The 22,125-nt window shown below is 55.0% G+C and overlaps 8 protein-coding genes across 8 annotated transcripts; 4 read left to right on the top strand and 4 right to left on the bottom strand.

Annotated features, from left to right (window-relative positions):
• Nucleotides 1-736: 736 nt before the first annotated feature.
• Nucleotides 737-2,578, bottom strand: INS49_001602 (uncharacterized protein; the record flags this gene model as incomplete). The annotated part of the gene is made up of 4 exons (XM_043162427.1): nt 737-1,345; nt 1,422-1,709; nt 1,807-2,120; nt 2,344-2,578. 4 exons carry the CDS (start codon nt 2,576-2,578, stop codon nt 737-739), a joined length of 1,446 nt encoding a protein of 481 aa, XP_043030933.1.
• Nucleotides 2,579-5,406: 2,828 nt separating this feature from the next.
• On the top strand, nt 5,407-7,110 carry INS49_001601 (uncharacterized protein; the record flags this gene model as incomplete). The annotated part of the gene is made up of 3 exons (XM_043162426.1): nt 5,407-5,431; nt 6,154-6,542; nt 6,619-7,110. 3 exons carry the CDS (start codon nt 5,407-5,409, stop codon nt 7,108-7,110), a joined length of 906 nt encoding a protein of 301 aa, XP_043030932.1.
• Nucleotides 7,111-8,299: 1,189 nt separating this feature from the next.
• On the bottom strand, nt 8,300-9,927 carry INS49_001600 (uncharacterized protein; the record flags this gene model as incomplete). Its single annotated transcript, XM_043162425.1, has 7 exons — nt 8,300-8,546; nt 8,602-9,069; nt 9,128-9,265; nt 9,328-9,415; nt 9,476-9,592; nt 9,688-9,763; nt 9,913-9,927. 7 exons carry the CDS (start codon nt 9,925-9,927, stop codon nt 8,300-8,302), a joined length of 1,149 nt encoding a protein of 382 aa, XP_043030931.1.
• Nucleotides 9,928-10,962: 1,035 nt separating this feature from the next.
• Nucleotides 10,963-12,392, top strand: INS49_001599 (uncharacterized protein; the record flags this gene model as incomplete). Its single annotated transcript, XM_043162424.1, has 5 exons — nt 10,963-11,071; nt 11,129-11,167; nt 11,227-11,324; nt 11,381-11,746; nt 11,817-12,392. The coding sequence occupies 5 exons, from the start codon at nt 10,963-10,965 to the stop codon at nt 12,390-12,392; spliced, it is 1,188 nt and encodes a 395-aa protein (XP_043030930.1).
• Nucleotides 12,393-12,720: 328 nt separating this feature from the next.
• INS49_001598 (uncharacterized protein) lies at nt 12,721-13,846 on the bottom strand (the record flags this gene model as incomplete). The annotated part of the gene is made up of 3 exons (XM_043162423.1): nt 12,721-12,809; nt 12,856-13,706; nt 13,791-13,846. The coding sequence occupies 3 exons, from the start codon at nt 13,844-13,846 to the stop codon at nt 12,721-12,723; spliced, it is 996 nt and encodes a 331-aa protein (XP_043030929.1).
• A 1,127-nt stretch (nt 13,847-14,973) lies between these two features.
• INS49_001597 (uncharacterized protein) lies at nt 14,974-16,853 on the top strand (the record flags this gene model as incomplete). Its single annotated transcript, XM_043162422.1, has 6 exons — nt 14,974-15,127; nt 15,197-15,349; nt 15,406-15,788; nt 15,841-15,934; nt 15,988-16,640; nt 16,707-16,853. The coding sequence occupies 6 exons, from the start codon at nt 14,974-14,976 to the stop codon at nt 16,851-16,853; spliced, it is 1,584 nt and encodes a 527-aa protein (XP_043030928.1).
• Nucleotides 16,854-17,697: 844 nt separating this feature from the next.
• Nucleotides 17,698-19,173, bottom strand: INS49_001596 (uncharacterized protein; the record flags this gene model as incomplete). The annotated part of the gene is made up of 1 exon (XM_043162421.1): nt 17,698-19,173. One exon carries the CDS (start codon nt 19,171-19,173, stop codon nt 17,698-17,700), a length of 1,476 nt encoding a protein of 491 aa, XP_043030927.1.
• A 604-nt stretch (nt 19,174-19,777) lies between these two features.
• On the top strand, nt 19,778-21,302 carry INS49_001595 (uncharacterized protein; the record flags this gene model as incomplete). The annotated part of the gene is made up of 3 exons (XM_043162420.1): nt 19,778-19,838; nt 19,899-20,465; nt 20,566-21,302. The coding sequence occupies 3 exons, from the start codon at nt 19,778-19,780 to the stop codon at nt 21,300-21,302; spliced, it is 1,365 nt and encodes a 454-aa protein (XP_043030926.1).
• Between the last annotated feature and the right edge of the window lie 823 nt (nt 21,303-22,125).

Below are 22,125 nucleotides of genomic sequence, written 5' to 3'. Positions count from 1 at the left end.
ATGGTGAATATAGGATCATGGGCCACTGATCGATCGACTCAGGAAGCTCCATAGCCTGAGAGTCGATGCCTGACCACCATCTCCCCCTGACTCAGGTTGTAGGCGTTGAAGCTGGTAGTTCCGCGCCCGCAGACATGTCAAACATGTCACCAAAGAAATACCCACTCGACCACCGAGAGTGCCGCGAGAAGACACACAAGAACGCGTGGGGCCACAGGACAATTAGTTCCATTTGCCATCATCCCATGCTAGGATGCTTACCCTACCTGAATGCCTCTGGGGGTATAGATAACTGTAACCTATTTCCTGATCCCAAGTCTATAGTCGTCGAAAACAAACACGCACGGAAAGAGAGACGAGGCTGTTCCTCTCTCAGATTCATCATGAAAAAATCCCCGCCCTGTGTCCATAGCCTTCCTTCAACCAGTCCTTTTTTCGACGTGGGATTTGAACAATCGCACATGTTTTTCTCCGTATGAAACCAAAAGATATCTAAACTCCGTCGCGCCAACTTTTGCTCGTGTCGTGGTTATGTACGAAGAGAATGACACCGCCAGGGTATCTCTGAATTTGAGGGTCTGTAATTCGTTCCATGGGTCTCGTCTGCGCTCTGAAAAGTTCGTCCAAGGTCTTGGTAAGCACAGTAAGCTAAATGACTTTGCAGTCCGCGACGGCAGGCCAACACGCCATTTAGGGCAGAACGGGTGGGGAGACCGGGTTTCGCGGCCCCGCTGGCTCAGTCGATCTGCTTCTCGCAGCCGATGCGGTTCAGCAGCTCCTTGCGGTCACTGTGTCCGGGAAGGCTGACAGCGGTGGTGTTGGAGGTCGTCCTCTTGACACCACTTCGTCGCTCCCAAATTTTCAAATCAATCTCCTCAACTCCGACATCCTCCTCCATTGCCTGAGCCTCCTCGTACACGAACTCTTCCTCCTCTTCCTCGTCACCCTCGTCATCGCTGCGGGTGTCGTCCGCGCCAGCACCTCTGATGACACGCACTGCCACGTTGACAATCATTGCGAACCAGACGATGCAGATGGTCTGCAAGCTGAGCAGAAGCGTCAAGAATGTCCATCTGATTGTGTCATTGTGGCACAACAGCCCGTCAGACGCCAGGAACGGCTGCAGGTAGAAACTGTAGCCTTCAGGCTGCTCAAACGGTCCCTGAAGGTTGTCTTGGTTGCCTTTGAAGCATCCGTAGGTCATCGTGTAAGGCACGTGCTCGTAGATGGACCAGCAGACCATGTTCATAAAGATGTGACGGCAGACGAACCATGCCAGCATAAACAGCCCAAAACCGACGTCGCAGGCGTTGGTGAAGCCCATATATTTGAGGCACTTAGCACCCTGTTGGACCTTGTCAGTGGGCGAGATCACGAAAGCCATTATTGAATGAAAGGCCCACGACCTTGCGGGGACTTACCGAGAGGAGAATGTCCCCAAGATCGAACAGCACCAGAATCAGGTTGCCCACGGCGTTGTGGTGGTATCGGTATGACCCGACAATCAGTGCAATAGTAATGAAGTGGTGAGACAGCATCTGCCAATGGTCCTTGCGACGTTCCTCAATGTTGATGACGAAGATCTGCTGTAGCCAGAAACCTAACTGAGCAAGAATGTAGGTCTTGTGCAAGCCACCAAGCTCACGGTTTGGCCAGGTCGCCCATAGCTGCTTGAGATTCAACCAGTAGGGAGACGTGTAGTAGATGTACTGCAGAAGAGTGTCCAGTCAGTATGCGATGCCATGCGTTTGCAGCCATGAGGTACAAGATCCTCACGGATTGCACAAAGGCGAAAGATGTACATACGAAGCCAAGAGACCAGAACGTGGTGCAGTATAGGACTAGCCAGGCCTGCTCGGCAAAGCGAGTGACCTCCTTCTTCTTGCTGATGCCCATGTGCTTGGCGAACGGAGCCAGGGCATACTCCATTGTCGCGGCTCGCAGGCCGGTGAGGAGGACAACGGCGAAGGCGACAAAGTAGGAGTCGTCGAAGCCAGCGCCATACTTTCCAGAATTCGCATTGTAGTATTGAAGGCGAACGAATTTGGCCGTGTAGGACTGTGACTTGGGCAGCAGATAGTGGGCGCAAAACAGAAGCGCAAGAAGGTTGAATGAGAAGCCTGCGACGAAGACGCATCAGCAAGTAAACGAGTCTTGCGAAGTGCTCATTTTCGGCGGACAGTTGTCGCAAAGCCACAGGAAGAGACATGCAGCATGCAGTGTAATGTCCCGATGGAGGGCGGTGTGGCGCGCACAACTTTGGAGAAGTCGTGTTTTGCCGTGCTGCTGTTGGGGATGGGTAGAGGGGGGTACACGAGGAGGAAATGCAAACGGGAGGCATACCGATCTGGTTCTCGACAAACCAGCGGGCCAATTGCTTAGAAGGCCCGTCTCCTTTCCTCTTAAGACGTCTGACGAGGACAGTGTGGTTGACTGTTTGCCTGTAGAGCGGCCCATTCATGGCCTCCTTCTTGCCAGAGTAATTGCGCTTCAGGGAGGAGGAGGTCGGGCGAGGAGAGTCGGAGCTTGGGACCCTGAGGCCCTCAGTGCCGGCGCCGTTGGCGGGTTCGGAAGACATTATGGGCACTTGTTGAGGATGTGGCTGCCCAATTGACAGAGTACAGTGGTCAGCAGCAGGATGGAGGTTGGTTGTAGGAGGTAGGAGGCAGCAATGCGCTGCGACCAGAGGGTCGTGGCCGTGGTCCTGGTCGAAGCCGTGCCGAGTCGTGTCCGCGTCGAAGCTCGCAGCACGTGGAGCACAGGGCAGAGGAGGGTAGAGGGGCCAGCGACAGTAAGCTACGGTAGCCACAGGCTGTGCAACGACTGACTGGCAGGCAGCGAGCGGGACAAGAGGGCGAGGATGGCTCGATTCGCTTGGGTTGGTCTGGTCACAGGGCTCGCACAGAGGCTCGATGAACACTCTGGGGTCGTCGGTCACCAAGAACGGACGAGTGGTCGAGTGGGAACAGAGGGAGAGAGTTGTTCGCGGGCGGGCGAGTGCACAGCGACTGACTGAGAAGGGACAACAGGGACAGGATCTCAAAAGTGTTGATATTGGAGCAATGGCCAAGGCAGATTGCGCCAGCTGCTGGAGGGACCCTGGCCTCGAATTTTCGAGTCCTGAGGTTGGACCAACCAGCCGGCCAGCCTTCCCAGCTTTCCTGGACCACCCCTGTCAAGGTGGTGTCTCGCCTCGCATGGGGCGCGTCTACCCAGCTACCCAGCTTCCCACAGCACTGCTTGCCGTGACCTCTGCTCTGCTCTTGGTGGTGCCCTGCCAGGTGCGGGTGCCGCGGACGGGGCCTGGCCTCTGCCGGGAGTTGGCAGCTAGGGCACCGGGCAGGAAGGCGGTGAGCCCTGAAGGGGCGGAGATGGGCTCTGAAACTTGCCTGTTGAGGGCAAGCTCAGTGAAGGGTTCAGCGGGGGAGGACGGCGCCCCACCTACGCCGCCCTCTGTTGCGTGAGCAATCAATTAGGATACTGTAATCCGCGCCGAATCCATTCGCTAATGGGCAATCATAAATGTTGAGAGTTTGATGGTTCCCTATCAAACCGCACGCCCCACTCCAGAGACGACCCCATCGGCAGAATTCTTAGACGCGCGGAGACGGAGACAGAGCGGAAAAGGAGGCTGGTCGTACTGCTGCTGTCAGGCAGTACGCGACGCAATCGAGCAGGTACCACTCAATGCGTGCTCCCTCCCACCGTCACAGCTCTCCCCGAACGGCTGCGGCTCTAGGTCACCAAACCTGCTTCCCTCACCACGAACCCCGGATTTCACTGCCAGACAGGGCCGAAGCAGCATTGACGGCCGAGCTCGCAGGATGATCTTGCAGAGCAGCCCATCCTCTGCGCCAATGGAGGCATTGGGCTCTTCAAAATGCGAAAGCGTGCCCAATTACGGCTGCATCTGCTGCTGCACCACCTCCCTCTTGGCTGCAGATCTCGTTTTCCCTTAAAAGGCTCGTTTCCCTGCACACTGCGACCCTGTGCAAAAATCTCCCCTTCCCCTCTCCTACCCCCCCTTTTGCAGCTCTTCCAAGCACCTCCTAGCCAGCCGTCACCTCGAAGATCTGGCCCAATTCGTGTTTGCTTGAAACGTTTCCGGGCTCGCTCAACCCATCTCTGAGGTACACAAGGTCTCATGCATCGGGTTGCCGGCCCTTTGATGGGGTATCCCTTCCTTCAGAAAGGCACACTTCTCTGAGATGGGCCAAGGTTTTCCCAATGCCTGCAAGCCCAGATTGTAGGGCCGAGCCAATTGCATGCAGCTAGAAATGTGCTAACAACCCCTAATGATGTACTGTGGTACAATCGACAAAAGGGATAAACACACTATTCTTGGCCTTCTCTGGATGCGTGCATGGCGAGTATTTGGTTTGATGCCGATAGTCCAAAGACTCAAATAAGCAGAGCAGCCCCTGCATGCCCGTCATGAAGTACCCGGGAGCAAAGATGGTCTTGGAGAGAATGTTTTTACGCCGCAACTCTCCCTACATATCTGTTCCATGCTTGTAAGAGTTGTGTGCATAGCCCTCCAAAATTTTCGGTACACTTGTAGTCTGTCTAGCCACATCTGCAACTCTCCAGTCAAGACGCGACGTGCTTCTAAAACGCTCTGAATACTGTGAATGAAGATTGCATAAAGGTATAAATTTAACAGACGTGAGCATCATCAGATGCTTATTTCCAAAGCTTGGCTCTTGACCAACTTGCTGATCATTTGTAAAAGTTGAGTTTCTTTCAGGCAAGATCATCAGTGTTCACATGTTGTCCTATCTAGGTGCGTGTTTATGCACTTGAAACAAATTGGTATCGAGCTCCGTAGACGCAAACATTCTGAGACCCAATAGCTTTTTTTTTTGAGACTTGCCTCACAGAGTTAATCATTTAATGTTTCAAAACTGGTACTGCCCCTCTACCCCATCATTGGTCTTTAACACAACGATTAGACGGCAGGTCTCAATGTGTTGTTCACATGGTATGGAGATTGCGATTCAACTGGCATCAGCAAACGATTATATCAAGATTGAGAAGTCTCAGAACTCCTACACTCCTGCGCAGTGTTATGGGCTTACAGCTGTCTTTTTGTTTTCTGTTGCTGGCTAGGCTGGGCCTTTGAATACAAGGGACTTTCCGAGGTGCGGCATAGTATCTTCTGGGGGCATGTTGCTTGCGACTAGCGGCAAATAACTTGGAAAGAGACAAATAACTATTTCCCGTCAACGGTCTAGACCTTTGACGAACGTGAGTTTGAGGCAGCGAAGGACTTAGACTTCAGTGTTGACACTGCAAGGCCACATGCTGTGGCCTGCGATTATTGAATCAAGTAGCTGCTTCTACGCTATTCCAGCACTGCTGGCAAACTCGCAGGATTTGTGCCAACTTCGAACTGTGGTCTTCCAGATGCGTGGTTGGGACAATTTTTTGAGTATGTATTCGCTTGCTTTTGAGAGTGTTTTCTGTGAAGATATTCCGAGATATGCATGGAGCTGAAGGCTGAGGCACGGGAGTGATACAGGGCAGGCTCTCATGTTGCCTTTGACAATTACGGCAGCAGCCAGCTCGGATTAAGGAAATTCAACACCCCAGTTACGTGTGAGAAGTGCATGAGCTCGATGTCTTATTTTGCCAGGGATTCTCATACCGCCGCGACACTGATATCCCCGCATGTGAGTGTCCAGTAACTCTGCATGCTGGCAAAGTGGCAGAGCAAGGCTGTGGACAATCCCGGGTTCAGCAAGCTATACAGTGCTAAGAAAACAAGTTTACATTAGCACGCTTCCACAAATTAGACAGACCGACCACGTTTCGACTGCCAACAAAGAAGAGACGGCTTTCGCCTACGGATGCTTAGTCACCCAGAGCGTGGCGGGAGGTCGCCCAGGCTGGCTAGGCAGACTAACAAATGGATTGCCATCGACCCGTTTCCCCACACTGATTAATGAGTGGCACCTAAGCGCAGCCTAGTCGACGGGAGCCGCATCATCTGCTCATCACCGATTACTTCTACAACCTTCTGTCGTGATTCACCTGACAACCTTCTCCCAGAGCTTATTATCCTCCCGCCCTGTCCTCAGCTTTCGCCTTGTTCCTCACCTAACCGACGACAAACACGTTCCCGACCGGAGCCTTCCCAACTTCTCTCCCCAGCGCTGCACGATTCCTCATCACAAGCACGACAGCGGAACCACCATGTCCAACGCGAAGTACACCCCGCCCCACAACAGGACCCGGACGACGTCCCGGCGGGTCCTGCATACAGCCAGGCGCCACCCTCCTACCAAGCCGCCGACGACGAGGCCCGGCTCTTCGCCGGCGAGGGCGTGCCGCGCTCCTCCGAGGACAACGTCCCCGATGACTTCAAGTTCGGCGGCTCCGTCGCCGAGGCGACCATCGACATCCGCAACCAGTTCGTCCGCAAGGTCTACACTATCCTGACGGTGCAGCTTCTGGCCACCGGCGCCGTGAGCACCATCAGCTTCGTGTCACCGGCCTACAAGGAATGGATCCAAGGGCATCCCGCGCTGGTCTTCATTTCGGTATGTCGGGCGCCTCTCTGGCCTCTCTGACCTCTCTGTATCAATATCATTTACTAACCGCCGGCCACGCCCACAGATGTTCGGCGCCATCGGCATGATGCTCCTGACCTACTGGAAGCGCCACTCGTACCCGACCAACCTGCTCTTCCTATCCGGCTTCACCCTCCTCGAGGCGTACACCATCTCCGTCGTCGTCTCCTTCTACAAGACCTCCATCGTCCTCAACGCCGTGCTCTTGACCGCGGGAATTTTCGTTTTTCTGACCGCCTTCGCCTGCCAGACGAAGTACGACTTCACGTCATGGATGCCCTACCTCTTCGGCGGGCTGTGGGGCCTCATTCTCTTCGGCTTCATGGCCGCCTTCTTCCCCTACAGCTCCACCGGCGAGCTCATCTACGGCGGCCTCGCAGCCTTGATTTTCAGCGGCTATATCCTCGTGGACACACAGCTCGTCATGCGCCATCACCATGTCGAGGAGGAGATCGCCGCGGCCATCAGCTTGTACCTCGACATTATCAACCTGTTCCTGGCCATCCTGCGCATCTTGAACAGCCAGCAGAATAACTAAGCGGGTCATGGAATGTCACTACGCGGTGCGAAGAATGGGAAAACCTTGTAGGCTACGTTGCCATGCCACAGAAGGGACGGAGGATGGGGTGGAATTTGCAATAGTTCCTGGCTATTTCATTTCTTTTGAGCTGAGCGACTGTTTGCCGCGATATCCTTAATCACGCATGAGTCTGGCATGCCGTCCACAGCTCTCCCGCTTCAGAAACGCGGTCTCTTTTACAGATGGTTAACGGATTGGCGGATGATGGGGGTTCTCTGGCGTTGGGATTGCAAGGGCTTTCAGGGTTAACCTTTCTTACACATTTTCATTCCAATCAATTTTAATTTCGAACCTTTGATAATCAGGAGAAGGAATCATATTGTATGCGTAGATGCCATTCAACAAGGGGTGGGCACGTAACTGCCTTAAATATGCTACACGGGTTGCCACCTGTGTGGCCCCCAGTTGTGCAGACTCCCCAGCCGACCACATGAACATGTTCGCAGTTGAAAGGCTGTGCACAGTTCACTTGCTGCACACTGTGTCTGCAAGGCTCTCAGTCAAATATTACATTGGAGAAAGCTTTGGCGCTACTCTGGGACTCGCCCCTTTACCAACTGTTCTCCCTTGATAGCCTCAGATGCCAAACAGTTTGCTTAGTCTCTGACAGGCAAGGCGAAGCTTCTGCACGTTAGCAAGGCCTCATGTCACCGGGCCACATCACCATAGTCCATGGAAGAAACATGAATTTAGGTTATCTGCATTAGAAGTCCTCTACTAGAAATAAGTCGTGTTGGGAAAAATACCAAACGTCCTTGGAAATTGGCCGGCTCCCCAAGTGATGAGCCGACACAGCAAAGAAAGAAGACGTATGGAAAAATATGCAGCAAGTCCTCTCTGCCAACCTCTCATCCTTGTCTTTCATCTTTAAAAGCGTTTCTGGAGACACCAAAGCAGATGGTGCGGGGATATCATTATGGGGGAGACGAGCACCATCTGTTTGAGATCCGGCGGCCAGACCCAAGTGAGTCGCCACCCCATGACTCCGATCTGGCCTTGTCAACATAGGTCGGTCTTTGTCATCAACTTCATATTCGCTCGCGAAAGACTGCCGATCAATCAAAGGAAATGCGCGCCGAAGTGGCGAGGTCGCGTCTTGCCGTAGCAGTTCCCAGTGAGCTCAACCACCGGGCACAGAAGAATCGAATCAAGCCTCGGCGTCGCCGTTGGCATCGGGAACCGGTGTTCCTGAAGATCCGGCTTGCTCTCGTTGCATGCGAGCCTCGATCTCGCGGAGCTGAGACTCCCGGGCAAGGAGTTCCTGGCGCTTCTCGTTGATCTCGCGCTGGACCTTGATCTCGATCTCGCGCAGCTTCTCCTCCTCGCGGCGGAGCTGCTCCTCCTTGAGACGGACGGACTGGGAAGCCAGGTCCTCGGGGTTCATTGAAGAGTCGCTGTGACATAGTTAGCAGATGGCTCCTGCATGCAAGACAACATAGGGAGACAAACACTCCAGCACCACCCTCCACGCTCTTGGACAGCTTCTCGGTACGGTAGTTCTCGTAGAGGAAGTCGTGGGTGATCTCCTTCAGGTCGGCAAGATGGCTGTGCAGCAATGCGGATCGAATGGCGAGGAAGTCCGAGTGGCGAGGGTTGTCAACCTCCACAACACCCCATGGGTACTGACGGGCCCGGACCGTGCGGCCACCGATCTCAACTGCATCCTCCGACCCGACAATAGCGAATGGCATGAGGCCTCGAAGCTCGGCGTTCTCCTCGACCGTGTCCTCGTCGTCCTCCTCGATGTCGTATGGGAAGTTGTAGACCGGGATACGGTAGTGCTCGATGTCCTCCATGACCAGCTTCTTCGATTCGGCCAGCTCGCCGGGGGTCAGGGAGTCTGCGCGACCGATGACGGGGATGACGTTGACGCGAGGCGCCAGGCGCTTCATCAGCTCGATATCCAGCTCGCGGAGACTAGACATGCTGTTAGTGAACGTCCACAAGGGCGATTTGCAGGCGGTAAGGGACATACCCATGGCCGGTGGGGGTGATGAAGTAGAGCAGGGCGTGAACTCGGTTGTCTCTGAAGCGAGGGTTACGCTTGATACGCGACTCCTCGGCTAGAATGTCGTCGTATTGTCTCTCGAGGTACCCAACAATTTCAGAGAAACTGCGAGTCGGTAATGTTAGCATTGGATGGCCAGACTGGAAGCGCGACGGCGTGGATCGTACCTGGCCTCGTTGTCGACTTGGTCACCAAAACCAGGGGTATCAACAATGGTGAGGGAGATCCGCGTGCCCTCCTCATCGAGCTCGAGCTCTGCACCGCCAGTCAGTTACCAGTTGTTCTCTACAGGGTGGAGCTCATGCTTATCCGTACCAACTGTCATGGGCTTGATCTTGACGCCGTCCTCGACATGGGCGCCGTTGGGGTCATCGGAGTCCTTGTGGCCGATCACAGACTTTCCGCAGAGAGTGTTGACGAAGGTGGTTCTGCCTGGGAATCACCGAGAAGCTGTCAGCAAACGAGTTGCATCTATCGCAGGGAGCTAGGCTGGCATAAGGGCGCAGCGTTGCGCGGCATGAACTCACCAGTACCTGATGCTCCGCAGACCATCAAACAGAACTGGATTCCCTTCTTCACGTTCTTCTTGCGGCGGATCATCTTCTGTTGATCAGGAACTGGTCAGCAATGCAACCCGGCAGCAACAATTGATTCGACGCGACACGGCGAGCTGTTGGCTGTGCCGGACGCCGCGAGCGACACGAAACGGCAGACCGGCTCGTGATGCACAGAGGAGGTGACAGCAAACGTACGGCAGGGGAAGACATGATTGTTGACGGAGTTCAGGAAACCCTGAGCACAATGCAACTGCGAGTTGTTTGGTCGGTGTCGATTCCTGCTCTATCGAAAGGCAAGAGAATTGGATGGATGGAATGTCGCGTGAAGAGGCTCTCGAAGTTGTTGGTGTTGTGCCAGACCTCTGCGTTGCTCTTGTTGGAAAGGGGGAATGGTTGAAGGGTGCCAAGGGTCGGGACACCACTGTCAATGGGTGGAGCAACCAGCGCAATTTCACAAATTACAACCACTGGAGGAACAGCTCTCTCTCAGGGGAGATTCCCAGAGCTGCAATTCAGGGGATCCTCCTGCCTTCCCCAGTTGAGGCGCTAGTCCCACTGTGGACTAGCCTCCAAGGTGCAGAGGCCCAGGTGCTCTGAGGACCTGGGCAGGCTGGTAGGTACCGAGGTACTTCACTCAACTGGTCTCCACGGCGGGTGCCAGCTGGCAGCGTCACGGTGAGTGGATCATCTGACCTCCCGCCTCAGACTACAGACTTACTAGACTACCTACTAGATATATGCGGACTTACACGACGAACCTCTCAGGATCAAAACCAAGCATAGCTATTTTTCAGTATCTATAGAGAGTATGGCCTGCGAGATGTCCTATGCTTTGCTAATCTGCCCCATATTTTGACCTGTCAATTCAGGCTCCTGGCAATTTGGAGCGGCCTGCTATAGACTCTCGCATTGTTCCTGTCAGCTTGTTCATCGAAGGCCTTTGGTCTCACAGCAACAGACCGGCCATTCACGATACCTCGTCCTCGCACCACCGTCCTCGCAGGTCCCGCTTTAACGACATCACTCCCGACAACATGGTTGCCGTAGAATTTAAAGGCTAGGCACCTCTCTTTGTTTTGCACCTCGTTTTCTTGTTTCCTGGAGGGACTCGTCTCCCTGCCCACCAACCAACCTCTTGACTAGGATACCTAAACAATTACACCCTTTGTGGTGAACTCGAGTCTGAATCACTTCCAAACAACCTCGACAAGACACAAAGCACAACATCAGCCTCGATCCACCAAGATGGATACCCGACCCAAGATAGAGCCAGACAGGCCTACCCGCGTGCTGTCCGCGAATTTCAGCGACTCTGGCCTCCACTTCACGGTCGGACTCGAGGATGGCTTCCTTGGTGAGTCTTGGCACGAGACCTATGTCCCAACTTCTCATGATAGCTGACGCTAGGCAGTCGTTCACGCTGACTCCGGTCAGTTGTCCCTCACTCAAGGTATGTGAAACTCTGAGATGCTGAGGAATCTGAAGTCCCGAAGACTGACATTCCGCCAGACCTCGCAGGAGGCATAGGCCTTGCCCAGATGCTTGGTCAGACGAACATCATCGCTCTGGTCGGTGGGGGCCGCATGCCAAAGTTCGCCGCCAACAAGGTAGGTCGTTACATGGTCCCAGACTGTTCTCATTCATGCTCACAGATACTCACCAGGTCTTCCTGTGGGAGGTCATCAAGAAGAAGCCCGTCTCCTCCATCAGTGTCAAGACCCCCGTCCGTGCCGTTCGCATCAACCGAGAGAAAGTTATCGTTGTCCTCCAAAACAGTGTTGAGTTTCATGCGCCATGGAACAAGCCGAAGGACATGCAGAAGGTGGCAGTCTATGAGACTGCCGACAATCTTCACGGCTTGATCTGCATGTCGTCAAAGCACATCGCCTTCCCCGGCCCCACCGCTGGACACGTGCGACTTGTTGAGCTGGCCACGGACAACGTGAGCATCATCCCAGCTCATTCCACTGCGCTGAGGGCCATGGCCTTTAGTGAGAAGGGCGATATGCTCGCCACTGCGAGTGACAAGGTAGGCTCCCCTTTCCCATTCCAGTGTATCACGTTATACAAGTGCAGGAATCTTATGCGTACCGCTCTAGGGAACCCTGATCCGCATTTGGCACACTCGAAACTGTGCCCGCATCTGCGAGCTTCGCCGTGGCATGGACAGCGCGATCATCTTCTCGCTGGGATTCAGCAGGCTGGGTAATATCCTTGCCTGTACCTCTGACAAGGGCACCCTCCACGTGTTCGACGTCCCCTCCCAGGAGAACCTGAAAGATCTCCAGTCGCCATCGAGCCCGATCAGCCTCACTTTCCCAGCCAGCCGCCCTAGTGCTACGGCTGCAGCTGTCGAGGAGGGCAGGGGAAAATGGGGTCTTCTGGGAAAGATCCCCTTCATGCCGCGGGCTTTCTCGGACCAGTATTCCTTCGCGTCCGCCCCGTTCGAGATCGGCGATGAGCCCACCAGTGGCGTCCCCGCCTTTTCGGATGTCGCAAGCCTCGGTACTACGAGGCCCCCGAAGGGTATCTTGGCGTGGACCGACGAGGACACCATCATTGTCGTTGGTGCGGGCATCGATGCTCGTTGGGAGAAGTTCAAGGTGGAGCTGGATGACGACGGTCGCCGCCGTGTTCGCCGCGAGGGCTGGAAGCGTTACTACAGAGACATGTAGGACGAGATCTGCTGAACGCTTCAGGAACCCAAGGCGGCTCAAGGAAATCGGATTACGACACCCTTGCATGGGTTGACGAGGGCGTATCGAGAATAATAACCAGTGGAACATGGGGTTAGCCTGCTCGAGGTGGATGTGGAATAGGCCCTGGATGTTTTCGGTCTGGTTTTACGGCGTTTGATGGTTACATTCACATGAGGTCGAGCATAATGAACTGGCTCTGCACAGGTAAAACAGGACTGGCAATCAGAGCAGCTCGGTAGCCTACATGCTTTGGAGATACTGGGAAGCAGTAAATGCCCCACTCTCACATAAATAATTCAATGATTCAATGATACTGCATCTCCGTGTTGCCTTCAAGGTGATCTACTCCTATCTCTGTGCCGATGACTTCGGTCTCGGTCGGAGGTCCGATGCCTGCGGTTGCTGTGGTCTTCGGAGCCCTCACGATCATGCCGCGGACGTTCCCTGTCGCGGTCCCGCTTCCTTTCGCGGCCGTCGCGATCTCTATCACGCCTGTCATCGCGCTCCCGTGAGTCGCGGCGCCGCCTCTCGCGGCGGTGGTCATCCTCGTCCGCATCCTTCAAATTAAGGGCATCGTCGCGCCTCGATCGCTCCCTGCGGTCCTCGTCTTCCTCGCCGTGCCTCCTGCGCCTGCGCCTGTGCTGGTCTCCGTCGTCCTCGCTGTCGTCCCTCCGAGACCTGTGCGACCGGTGATGCCGGCCAGTGTGCCTGTCGCCGCCGTCCCTCTTCTTCCTCGATGCCCGGCGCAGCGCGTCCTCGACTTCCTTCTTCTTCTCCTCGACCAGGAAGGCCTTCATGGGGTCGTCGTCGTCGTGGTCCTGCTCCAGAAGCATGAGCTCCCGCTCCTCCTTCAGCATCGGCCGATGCCGATTCCTCGCGGCCGCCTCGTCGTCGCTCCCCTCGCCCATATCTGTGTCGTCGTCCCCGCCGCCGCCCTTGGCGAGCTTCTCCCGCCTCTGCAGCGTCTCCCAGTCGACGCGGCACTCGTCCACGTCCTCGTCGTCCCGCGGCTTGTACCTCGCGTGGTCGACGCTGACCATGCGGCCGTTGATGGTCGCGCCGCCCAGGTTGTCCACGGCGAGGTCCGTGCTGCGCTGGTCCTCGTACTTGAGCCAGCCGAAGCCGCGCGACTTGCCCGTCTCCTTGTCGCGGGCGAGCTTGAGGAAGGTCGGCTCGCCGAACTGCGAGAAGATGGTGATGACGTCGCCCTCGCTGAGCTCGTAGGGGAGCCCGCCGAAGTAGACGAAGGCCGTGTCGCGGTAGTCGACATGCCAGGAGGCGCTGGGGGAGCTGTCCGCGGGTTGCATCCGTTAGCTTGTGCTGTTGGAGAGGGCCTGTGTTCAATATTTCTGAGTTGCGGGGGGCTGTACGCACATTCCCTGCTCGATCTCCCTCTTGTTGAGCTCCTGGATCGCTCGTATCTTGTTCATGGTGGCTGGCGGCGAGGTTGCGCTCCTCCTCGCACTCGAGTTGAGGAAGTATGGAGTGGTCGCGAGGCTGGGCGAATTTTGGGTGACGTCTGTAAGGCTGAAGGCCCAGAAGTGGCGCCGGTACTTAGTGCAAGGATCCCCTTCCGCAGAGCAAGCTGACCTGCAATTCGTCTTGATTCACTTGTATTTCAGAAAAGGAAACGATGATAATAACCGCAACAACTCAATTCTTGGTAACTTGATACCTTGTATTGTCCAAGCAAGCTTCGTCCCCGTAGTATTAGGTAGATTCGTAGACGGTCTTCTCCCGTCAAACGACACGGACTTGCATGTGGTTTGGAGAGAATACATGCATCTTGGGTGCAAGAATTCCGATGTCTGCAATCTTGACTTGAATGAATGTTCCTCATGTTCTGCTCGTTCGCAACTACACACTGATGGCGGCAATCTCCATAACAGAGCTCTTGTCTCACTGCTGTGTACAGGCAGTTCATATACCAAAGGACTCAGGAGATCAGGAAAGATGTACCAAGTACAAACAATGCTCATCCCGTGTTGTGTTCCAGGGCCGCCTAGAGAAGGCCATCCCAAAGATGATTGTACTGTAGGGAGCATGACCAGGTCCCAGGACAATGTCTGGGACCGTATACGGATACGCTATTGGCAGCTGGGGCCAACTGTGTCACAGCTGCAGGCACCCTGTTCGGCCAAGACCTCCAATTCGCGGTGCTACAGCAGGTGGGATCTTTGAGCCATCCAAAAGCCCCCTGCATGGAATGATGCAAGGGGCCCCCTGATGACAGGCCGGAGACTCTGATTCAGTAAACAACTTGGACCTCTGGGTGACGCCTGCTGCTAGTGGGACAAGAGTTCCAGCACAGCTCCCCAAAACGTCACCAGCACAAGATATCCAACACATCTCAAGACGACTCCCAATGCGATCCGGCACACCTGTCCCAACGCACCCACTGCAGTGAACGGCTCCAACGCGCCCAAACCTGCCCGGCTTCCCCAACGGCTAGGGAGCTTGCCTCGTCTACACCGCATCGCGTATGCCAACACGCCCTGCGATGAGCGGCGACAGCGCGCATATCTGAGGTTCTTGCGACGGATCAAGGAGGAGCAATATGGCGTCGAATTCCAACCGCTTCTCAACCTACACGACTGCCTCTGGCGGCTCCGAGAGCAAGAATGGCGAGCCAAAGAAGGATATGTGGAGCTCTATGCTCGACTCCGTTGCCAGCGGGAAGCGATTGCCCGAGAGGAACCTTCTCGTCATGGGTACGCCGGCGAGACTCCCACAAGACCTGTGCACGCCCGGCGCGCGCTGACCATTTCTGTGACTGCCAGGCGGAACCGTCGAGTCGCAACGCGAATTCATAGAGTCCCTCTCCAACAACGAGCTGCGGCGGAACTACGACCGCCAGAACAAAATCCCTCCCGTGGCCAACCAGTTTGCGCTCGGCTATACATACTATGACCTGCTCGATGCAGACCATGAAGGTATGCGGCCCGTCCCTCAGGCTCGACCAAGCGGGTCAATCGCTGACATGACACAGACATACTGGCCCGTATCTCCACGTATCTCCTGACCAGTCCCTCGCCTTCCTTCGCCTCGCTCATAAAGCCACTCCTCACTCCGCAATCGATACCGAACACGCTGTTGGTCGTCCTCCTAGACTGGTCGGAACCATGGTCCTGGGTGAGGCAGCTCAGAGAATGGATGCTGCTCCTGCGGACTGTCCTGCTTGCACTGCCGGATGAGAGCAAGATAGCCATGGAGGAAGGGATGAGCTTGTGGAAAGAGAGGGGCCGCGGCGGCTCTCTGAACCTCGACGGCACAACGGCAACGGCGGCCAGCGAGGGCGATGTGTCATTACCGCTAGGCCCAGGTGAATGGGAGGAACCTCTAGGCCTACCCCTCTGTGTCGTGTGCCAGAACGTGAGTCTTCCTTTCGTCTCAGCCGGTTGTAAAAGGTCTAACACACCAGCAGTCCGAGAAGATGGAGTACTTGGAGAAGACGCAGAGCTGGAAGGAGGAAGAATTTGATGTCGTGCTCCAGTTCATGCGGACGATACTGCTCAGGCGTAAGCAACTCCCTTTGACCGGCAGTGCCCGCACGTGCTAACAGAATGACAAGACGGCGCATCACTCATCTACACTACGCCTTCCGTGCCATCCCAGCTACCAACGCTTGTCCACTCCAGTCTTGGCATACATTCGCTTCTAAAGAAGCAGCCCCTGAAGCCCAACGTTATCGACAGAGACAAGGTCGCCGTGCCTCCGAACTGGGACTCTTGGGGCAAAATCAGAGTTCTACGTGAGGGTTTTGACGTCGAAGCTGTGAGTGAGGGATGGTCTATTGATTTGGAGACCAAGTTCCCTCCCCCAGGCAGGAACCAGGCTATTGAGAATGGAGAAGCGAACGGTGATGACTACGACATAGACGGCTATGAGATCACACCTGGCTCGGCAGTGACGACGTTTGAGGAATCGATCAGGAACCCAACTCTTGATGCTCTGCAGATGGCCGGACGAGACACACACTCAACGAAACTGGAAGTAGAGACGATGGACACACAGGACTTCCTCGCATCTCAAACCCAGAGACTGGAAACCTTCAAGCAAAAGATGGAGGAGGAGAACCAAAGCAATGACACCAAGAATGCAAAGAAGCCCGCCAAGGTTGACGAAGACGGTCGCCAGGTCAATGTCAGCGACCATATCGGACCGGTGCAATTCAACGTCGGTGGCATCCAGGTTGATGCCGACGACATGATGAAGCGCCTACAGGTATGTGGATCTCGGTGGAAACAGCAGCTGCTTCAAGTCTACCGATAGCTAATACGTCTTCATCAGGACCGCCAAGCATATGGCTCATCACCTGAGCCGGAGAGCCCCGTTGATGATAGCACACAGGCACAGCAGCCCATCGATACCGAGAACCTTCAGAATTTCTTCACCAACCTCATGAATCGGAACACGTCGGCGAGAACTGGATCTTAGGAGATGATCCGCTCTGGCCCATCCCTGCAGCCTGTCTAGGATATCGAGCAAACCGTCTCGGCCGTAGAGCCTGATGAGACTGACACGGCAAGGGGATGTTGAGACGGACAGACCTTCCAGAGGATGAGGTGGACATGAGGCAAATGGCTCCACAGTTCCTTGTACCGAACCCCCCCTGAGACGAACTACGGAAGCGAAGTTTATGCAGTCCAAGTAGGAACATTTATGTCACTCCAGCTAACATCCTTGGATCATGGCAGGATGACAAGATGTGAAGATAAGAATTACATTAGAGTATTAGATACCCCAAATGACAAGAGGATGAATTCTTGTCGAAAGCTACTGCACGAGTTTATTCTTTGCTTCTGCCAGTCCCAACCCCTTGCTTCCGTGGTAGTTTGGGCCGCTTTGCACAACTCAGTCCTCTTTGTCTTCCCTCCTTTCGATGTGCTTACCCGGCTGCTGTTTTGTCCTACGATGTCGATCATATCCGTGTGAGTCTACTCATGGACACCTTGCCCCCGGGTAATGTTGCATGCGATGGCTTTCGGTTTTAAACATCCACCTCCGCAGCTTCCCACAAATTTCTTGACTTACTCTTGTCTACTTTCATCTGTCATAATGGGTTGTCACCAGCAAGATGGATTTGGGACAGATCTTGTAAGGACTAACGTCAAGTGTGTTGTCCATCATTTTCCGGCCTAACAATGTTTGATATCACCTTTAAGTACATCCGACAGCATCCTGTGGGGTACTTCCTTCTTCATCCTGCCCGGCAGCCGGCAGTCGTCCTCATCACAAACTGCAACGCAGCACAACACTCACGCTGACCACTCTTCCGAGCTTACAACTCATAATCCAGCGTCTGCATCTTCCGCACAGTGTCACCGACATTCAGCAGCCAGTCCAGATTGATCCTCGCGCACTCCGCCTGGCGCACCCGGCGACCCCACTTGTACACACGCATCTTGGTGTGGTACGCCGGTCCACCCAGGTCCGGAAGGCCGTCGTGCTGGACGCTCAACATGGACACCACAAAGTTGTCGCCTCCGGTTCGGTGATCCCGGTACAACAAGACGCCCTCGACCTTGCCTGCCTGTGCCGAGTAGTGTTTCTGCGTGAGGCCAAAGTTCCGCTTCATCTTCGGCTCGTTGGCATGGCTGTTGCAGTCTGCGATGGTGGTTTGTCCCTGCTCCCAAGTCTCGTCGTCGTGGTCGACCTTGTACGTGGGGAGTGGGAGGCCGTTCTTGGCGAAGTTCCTGGCACAGCTCTTGTGGCCGGTACTGGGGCAAACCTCGTGGCACGTGGTAATCGGCGAGAAGATGATCCGCTCGATCTTGGGGCAGATCGCGCCCAGGACGGCCATTGACGGGGCGAGGACGGCCTCCACCTGCTCCTCGGGCGTTGCGCCGCTCATCATGTCACCAACCAGGGTTCCATCCGCGCCCTTGTCCTGGAAGAGGTAGTCGGTGCTCCTACCAACGGCCCTGTAGTCGCCAGAGTCGTCGGGCTTTACCTCAGGGACACTGATACGCTGGAGCCGGCTGAGGTCGGCCTTGGTGAACGTGTGAGGGAGCTGCGCGTGGCGGGAGAGGACGAGGGTATCCAGGGCAAAGTTGAAGTTCACGCGAGACTCGCCTCCCGGAAGCGCGAACGCCAACGGATATCGGCGGAGTGTGACGTAGCGGGACTCCCTATTTACGAAGAGGGTTGCCGGAGGCTTGGTGGCGGTCGTGGCGATGGTCCGGACCCGCTGGAGGTCCTTCTGCTGGATCTTGTCCGGACGATTGGCCAACTTCTTCGCGTTGTGCGAGAGCTTCTTCTTCTCCTCGTCCTCCTCCTCGTTGGTGGCTTGTTGCTGGGCAACAGTTACATCCCGTCCGATTGCCCGGACGGAAGGGGAACCGTCCCATTCCGTGAGCATGACCGCATTGGAGTGGAGGAGTCTATCCTGGTGGCGGCGGTGGGAGGACTGGATCTTGATCTTGCTGCCGGCACAGTTCAAATCGCTCTTTTGGGCGTCGATGTATCTCTTGACCTTGACCTCTCGTGGCTCCCAAGTCGACTCCCAGATTTGGGCTCTCAGCTCGCACGGTAGCTTCGAGAAGTTCAGCAGTTCGGAGACGGGGCCTCCGTTTGGCACAACTGTGGCGACATCCTGGCCTAGGTCCTTAGTCGCGTTTGTCTGGAGGGCGGCCTGGGAGACGGTCAGGTCTGCTTGAGCACTGCTTCCAGCAGGTCGTGGCACCGTCCTGGGCATCGCGGGGCTGGGCATCGCGGGGTGTATCAGGGGCAACATGGATGAGGCTTTCTCAGCCATCGCTGAGTACTCGAGGCTCCAAGAAGGAAGTAAGGGGTTGATGAAAGGGTTCAGACCCGACAAGGTTGTCCAACATAAGACTGGACGACAGTTGGACTGAATCTTTTTTGCAGGGGCTTGACTTGATCAGCCTGCTAAGGAAGCTGTGTACAGATGTTCAGACGAACGCGTGCTTCAACAAGCTCCAGCCTGAGTTGAGGTTGGGTTACAAGACAGCGCGTTTGCCATTTCGTCATCACAACCTGCCAACAACAGACAATACAGCACTTCATCACTGGCCCCGCCACAGTCACGCGTGCCAGGCAATCTATTCACCTTTGCGAAGTTTACCGGCACAACACACAGCTTGGCCCTGAGAGTAAGAATGAGTCTTTCGAATGGGGCTTGACACTTAGGCTTGACACTCCCCTGAATCAAGCTCCAACCAAGGCTGCATCGCAAGCCAACACAGCAGGCTACAAGCTGCTTTCACCACCTCAGATATTCTGGGAAGCAATCAGGGTTCCTAGAGGTCCATTGAGGCCTCGATAGGTCAGTGCTAGACTCCAGGTATAAAGGAACTACACCTGACTTGTTATGCCACCCAGCAGAGCAAGGGACAAAGATGCCTTACTCATCTAGCAGCGACCTGGGCGCAGGCGAGCAGGCAGATGCATATTCCAAAGGTATGAATCCTCAACGTTGAATACCAGGCATTTCTAGGACTAAAAAGCTTCTGGGAGCAGACAAGCTTGAACAGTCACCATCTCCTAAGGTCAAGCTTGAGAGTCAGTTCGAGAAGTCAGGAGGTGCCGCGCAAGATGAGAAGAAGCAGTCTCTCTCTCTCAATCTGAAGCATGGTGGCAGTCTTCCCAAGTTGAGTATGACTCCTCAAATCAACCTCAACGACCAGCCTGAGGGTGAAGCAACAGACGTTTTGCGACGCGATGAAGCCGCAACACAGCCGACCTTCAATACCCTGCCTGCTGAGCTTCGACTCAAAATCTACGCGATGAGCTGGGAGCCGCGACGCGTCATCCTCAGTCGGTCTTGGCTGGGTGGACCAGAGGACCTGTCGGATTATGAGTTCTATGCTAGAGCTGCAGAACAGAACGTCTACGACTTCTTCAACGAGGATGAAGTGACGACAGTGTCTACAAGCACGGCTCCGTTGCCGGTGACGCTCTGGATCAACCAGGAGTCGCGACACGAGACCCTCCGGTATTACGAGATCGCTTTTGCTTGTCCGAAAAATGGAAGCAGCCAAATCTACTTCAATTTCCGAATCGACGAGCTGGAGATCCGTCGGCATGGTAAGCACATTCTTCTCCTTTTACGGTTCCCCCGTTGATGTGCTTGAGGATGTTCCAGGACGTATCACTTTGGGACCCGTAGCAGGTAATTAACACATAGCAGGCTCATTGAAAAGTATCATCAGTAGAGAGGAACTTGCCAGGCTCAAGGCGCTGATCGTCCCGGCGGGATACAAGGAGGCTCGCTCGGCGAGCAACACGATCGACAAGTTGAGCAACATTGCCACGCCCGTTATTGATCTGGATGGCAAGATTCACCAGTTGCACAACCTGGGTCTGGGTCTGTCCGCAGGTCTGGGGCCCTACGACCCCGGCAACCCTTTTGAGGACCCAGAGCTTCGTCGACTCGCAACACGTCTGCAACAAGAGCTCAACCAAGCCCTCGACCTACCTCCGCTGTTCTCATCAGCATGTCCAAGCCTCGAGAGAGTCCGACTCGAGCCCACCGAGACCTGTGGGTTCTGGCCCACCGAGGATTTCGCAACCCCGGGCGACGAAAATGACTGGTTTTTGAGGGGACATTGCGAATGCCTCACCTGTACCCTCACCTGGACGGCCAGGCAGCTGGGAGTCCTCGTCGCCAATGACCCCGAGGAGCAGGCCTGGTCTGTGGGCGATGCCTGCCCGCCGGAGCTGGGCGAGGATCGTGAGGTGCGGTTGGGAAAGGTTACTGTCACATGGCAGGCTCCTGTTGAGGACACGGCTGAGGAGCCTGAGGAGCCTGAGGACGACAGCCTGGCTAGAAGGGTTGTAGCAGACTGGGCTGTTGCAGCCACCGCCGTCGCAAACAAGATGACGGATCCTCATGCCGGTGAGGAACCACTGTATGTGATCTGATCCTCGAAGCCTGGTTTTCTTAGAACTGCCCGCCCAAAGCTATCATCATTATATATGTACAAACAATTCGCCGACAGGAGGGCTTTTCCTACCCAATACTCGCATAAGATAGATCCACTCGTTCTTTCCGGCCTCTTCTTGGTGTCAGATACATCAATTCAGAAGAGTATTCGAGCCAAGGAGAGAGAACCTAGAGCTGAGGTTCAATTCAATGCTATCTCTACTCTTGAATTCGCTATTTCTATTCACTGCATGCCTTGTGACAACGCTGTATATAGTCTCTCACTACTAGTGACCTTTAATGCTTGAATCCAGCTGAACAGCGTGGACAGACTTGGGCTACGACGAGGCATGTTTAGATCTGTAGCCGCCCGATCAGGTGACATTTCACCATCGTGTGGTAGCACTTCATCGTAATTGAAACATGCGCATTACGCTATTCGTACGTCTCCATACTGGGCCATTTGATACGCCGAGGCCAACTGGAAATCCCAGCCTATGCGAAACTTAGCCATAAAGCCTGTTCTATTGCCATAGTACGCTTTCCAAACCCATGCTTGGCGGTATATGGAATAACGATAATGTATAATATATGCCGTGGCGCACTATATCGCCTCATCCCAGTGCGCCCGGGCACTAGCTGCCGACGGCCACGACCAGTCATATGGAGTACATTGTGATTGCGCACGCTGCCAGCTCAGGTCACAAGGTTGTCGCCACGCATCTGCAATTTCGTTGGCCAGACAGGCCTCGAGCCAAACGCAAGGGCTCCGTTGTGATCGGTGACCCAAACAGTGCCCCATTCGACCACAGACCTGTTTCT

This window comes from Diaporthe citri (assembly GCF_014595645.1).
Source record: "Diaporthe citri strain NFHF-8-4 chromosome Unknown scaffold_1, whole genome shotgun sequence".
NCBI classification, from domain to species: domain Eukaryota; kingdom Fungi; phylum Ascomycota; class Sordariomycetes; order Diaporthales; family Diaporthaceae; genus Diaporthe; species Diaporthe citri.
Note: the sequence above shows the minus strand (reverse complement) of the source record. Positions and strands in the feature narration are given on the sequence as shown.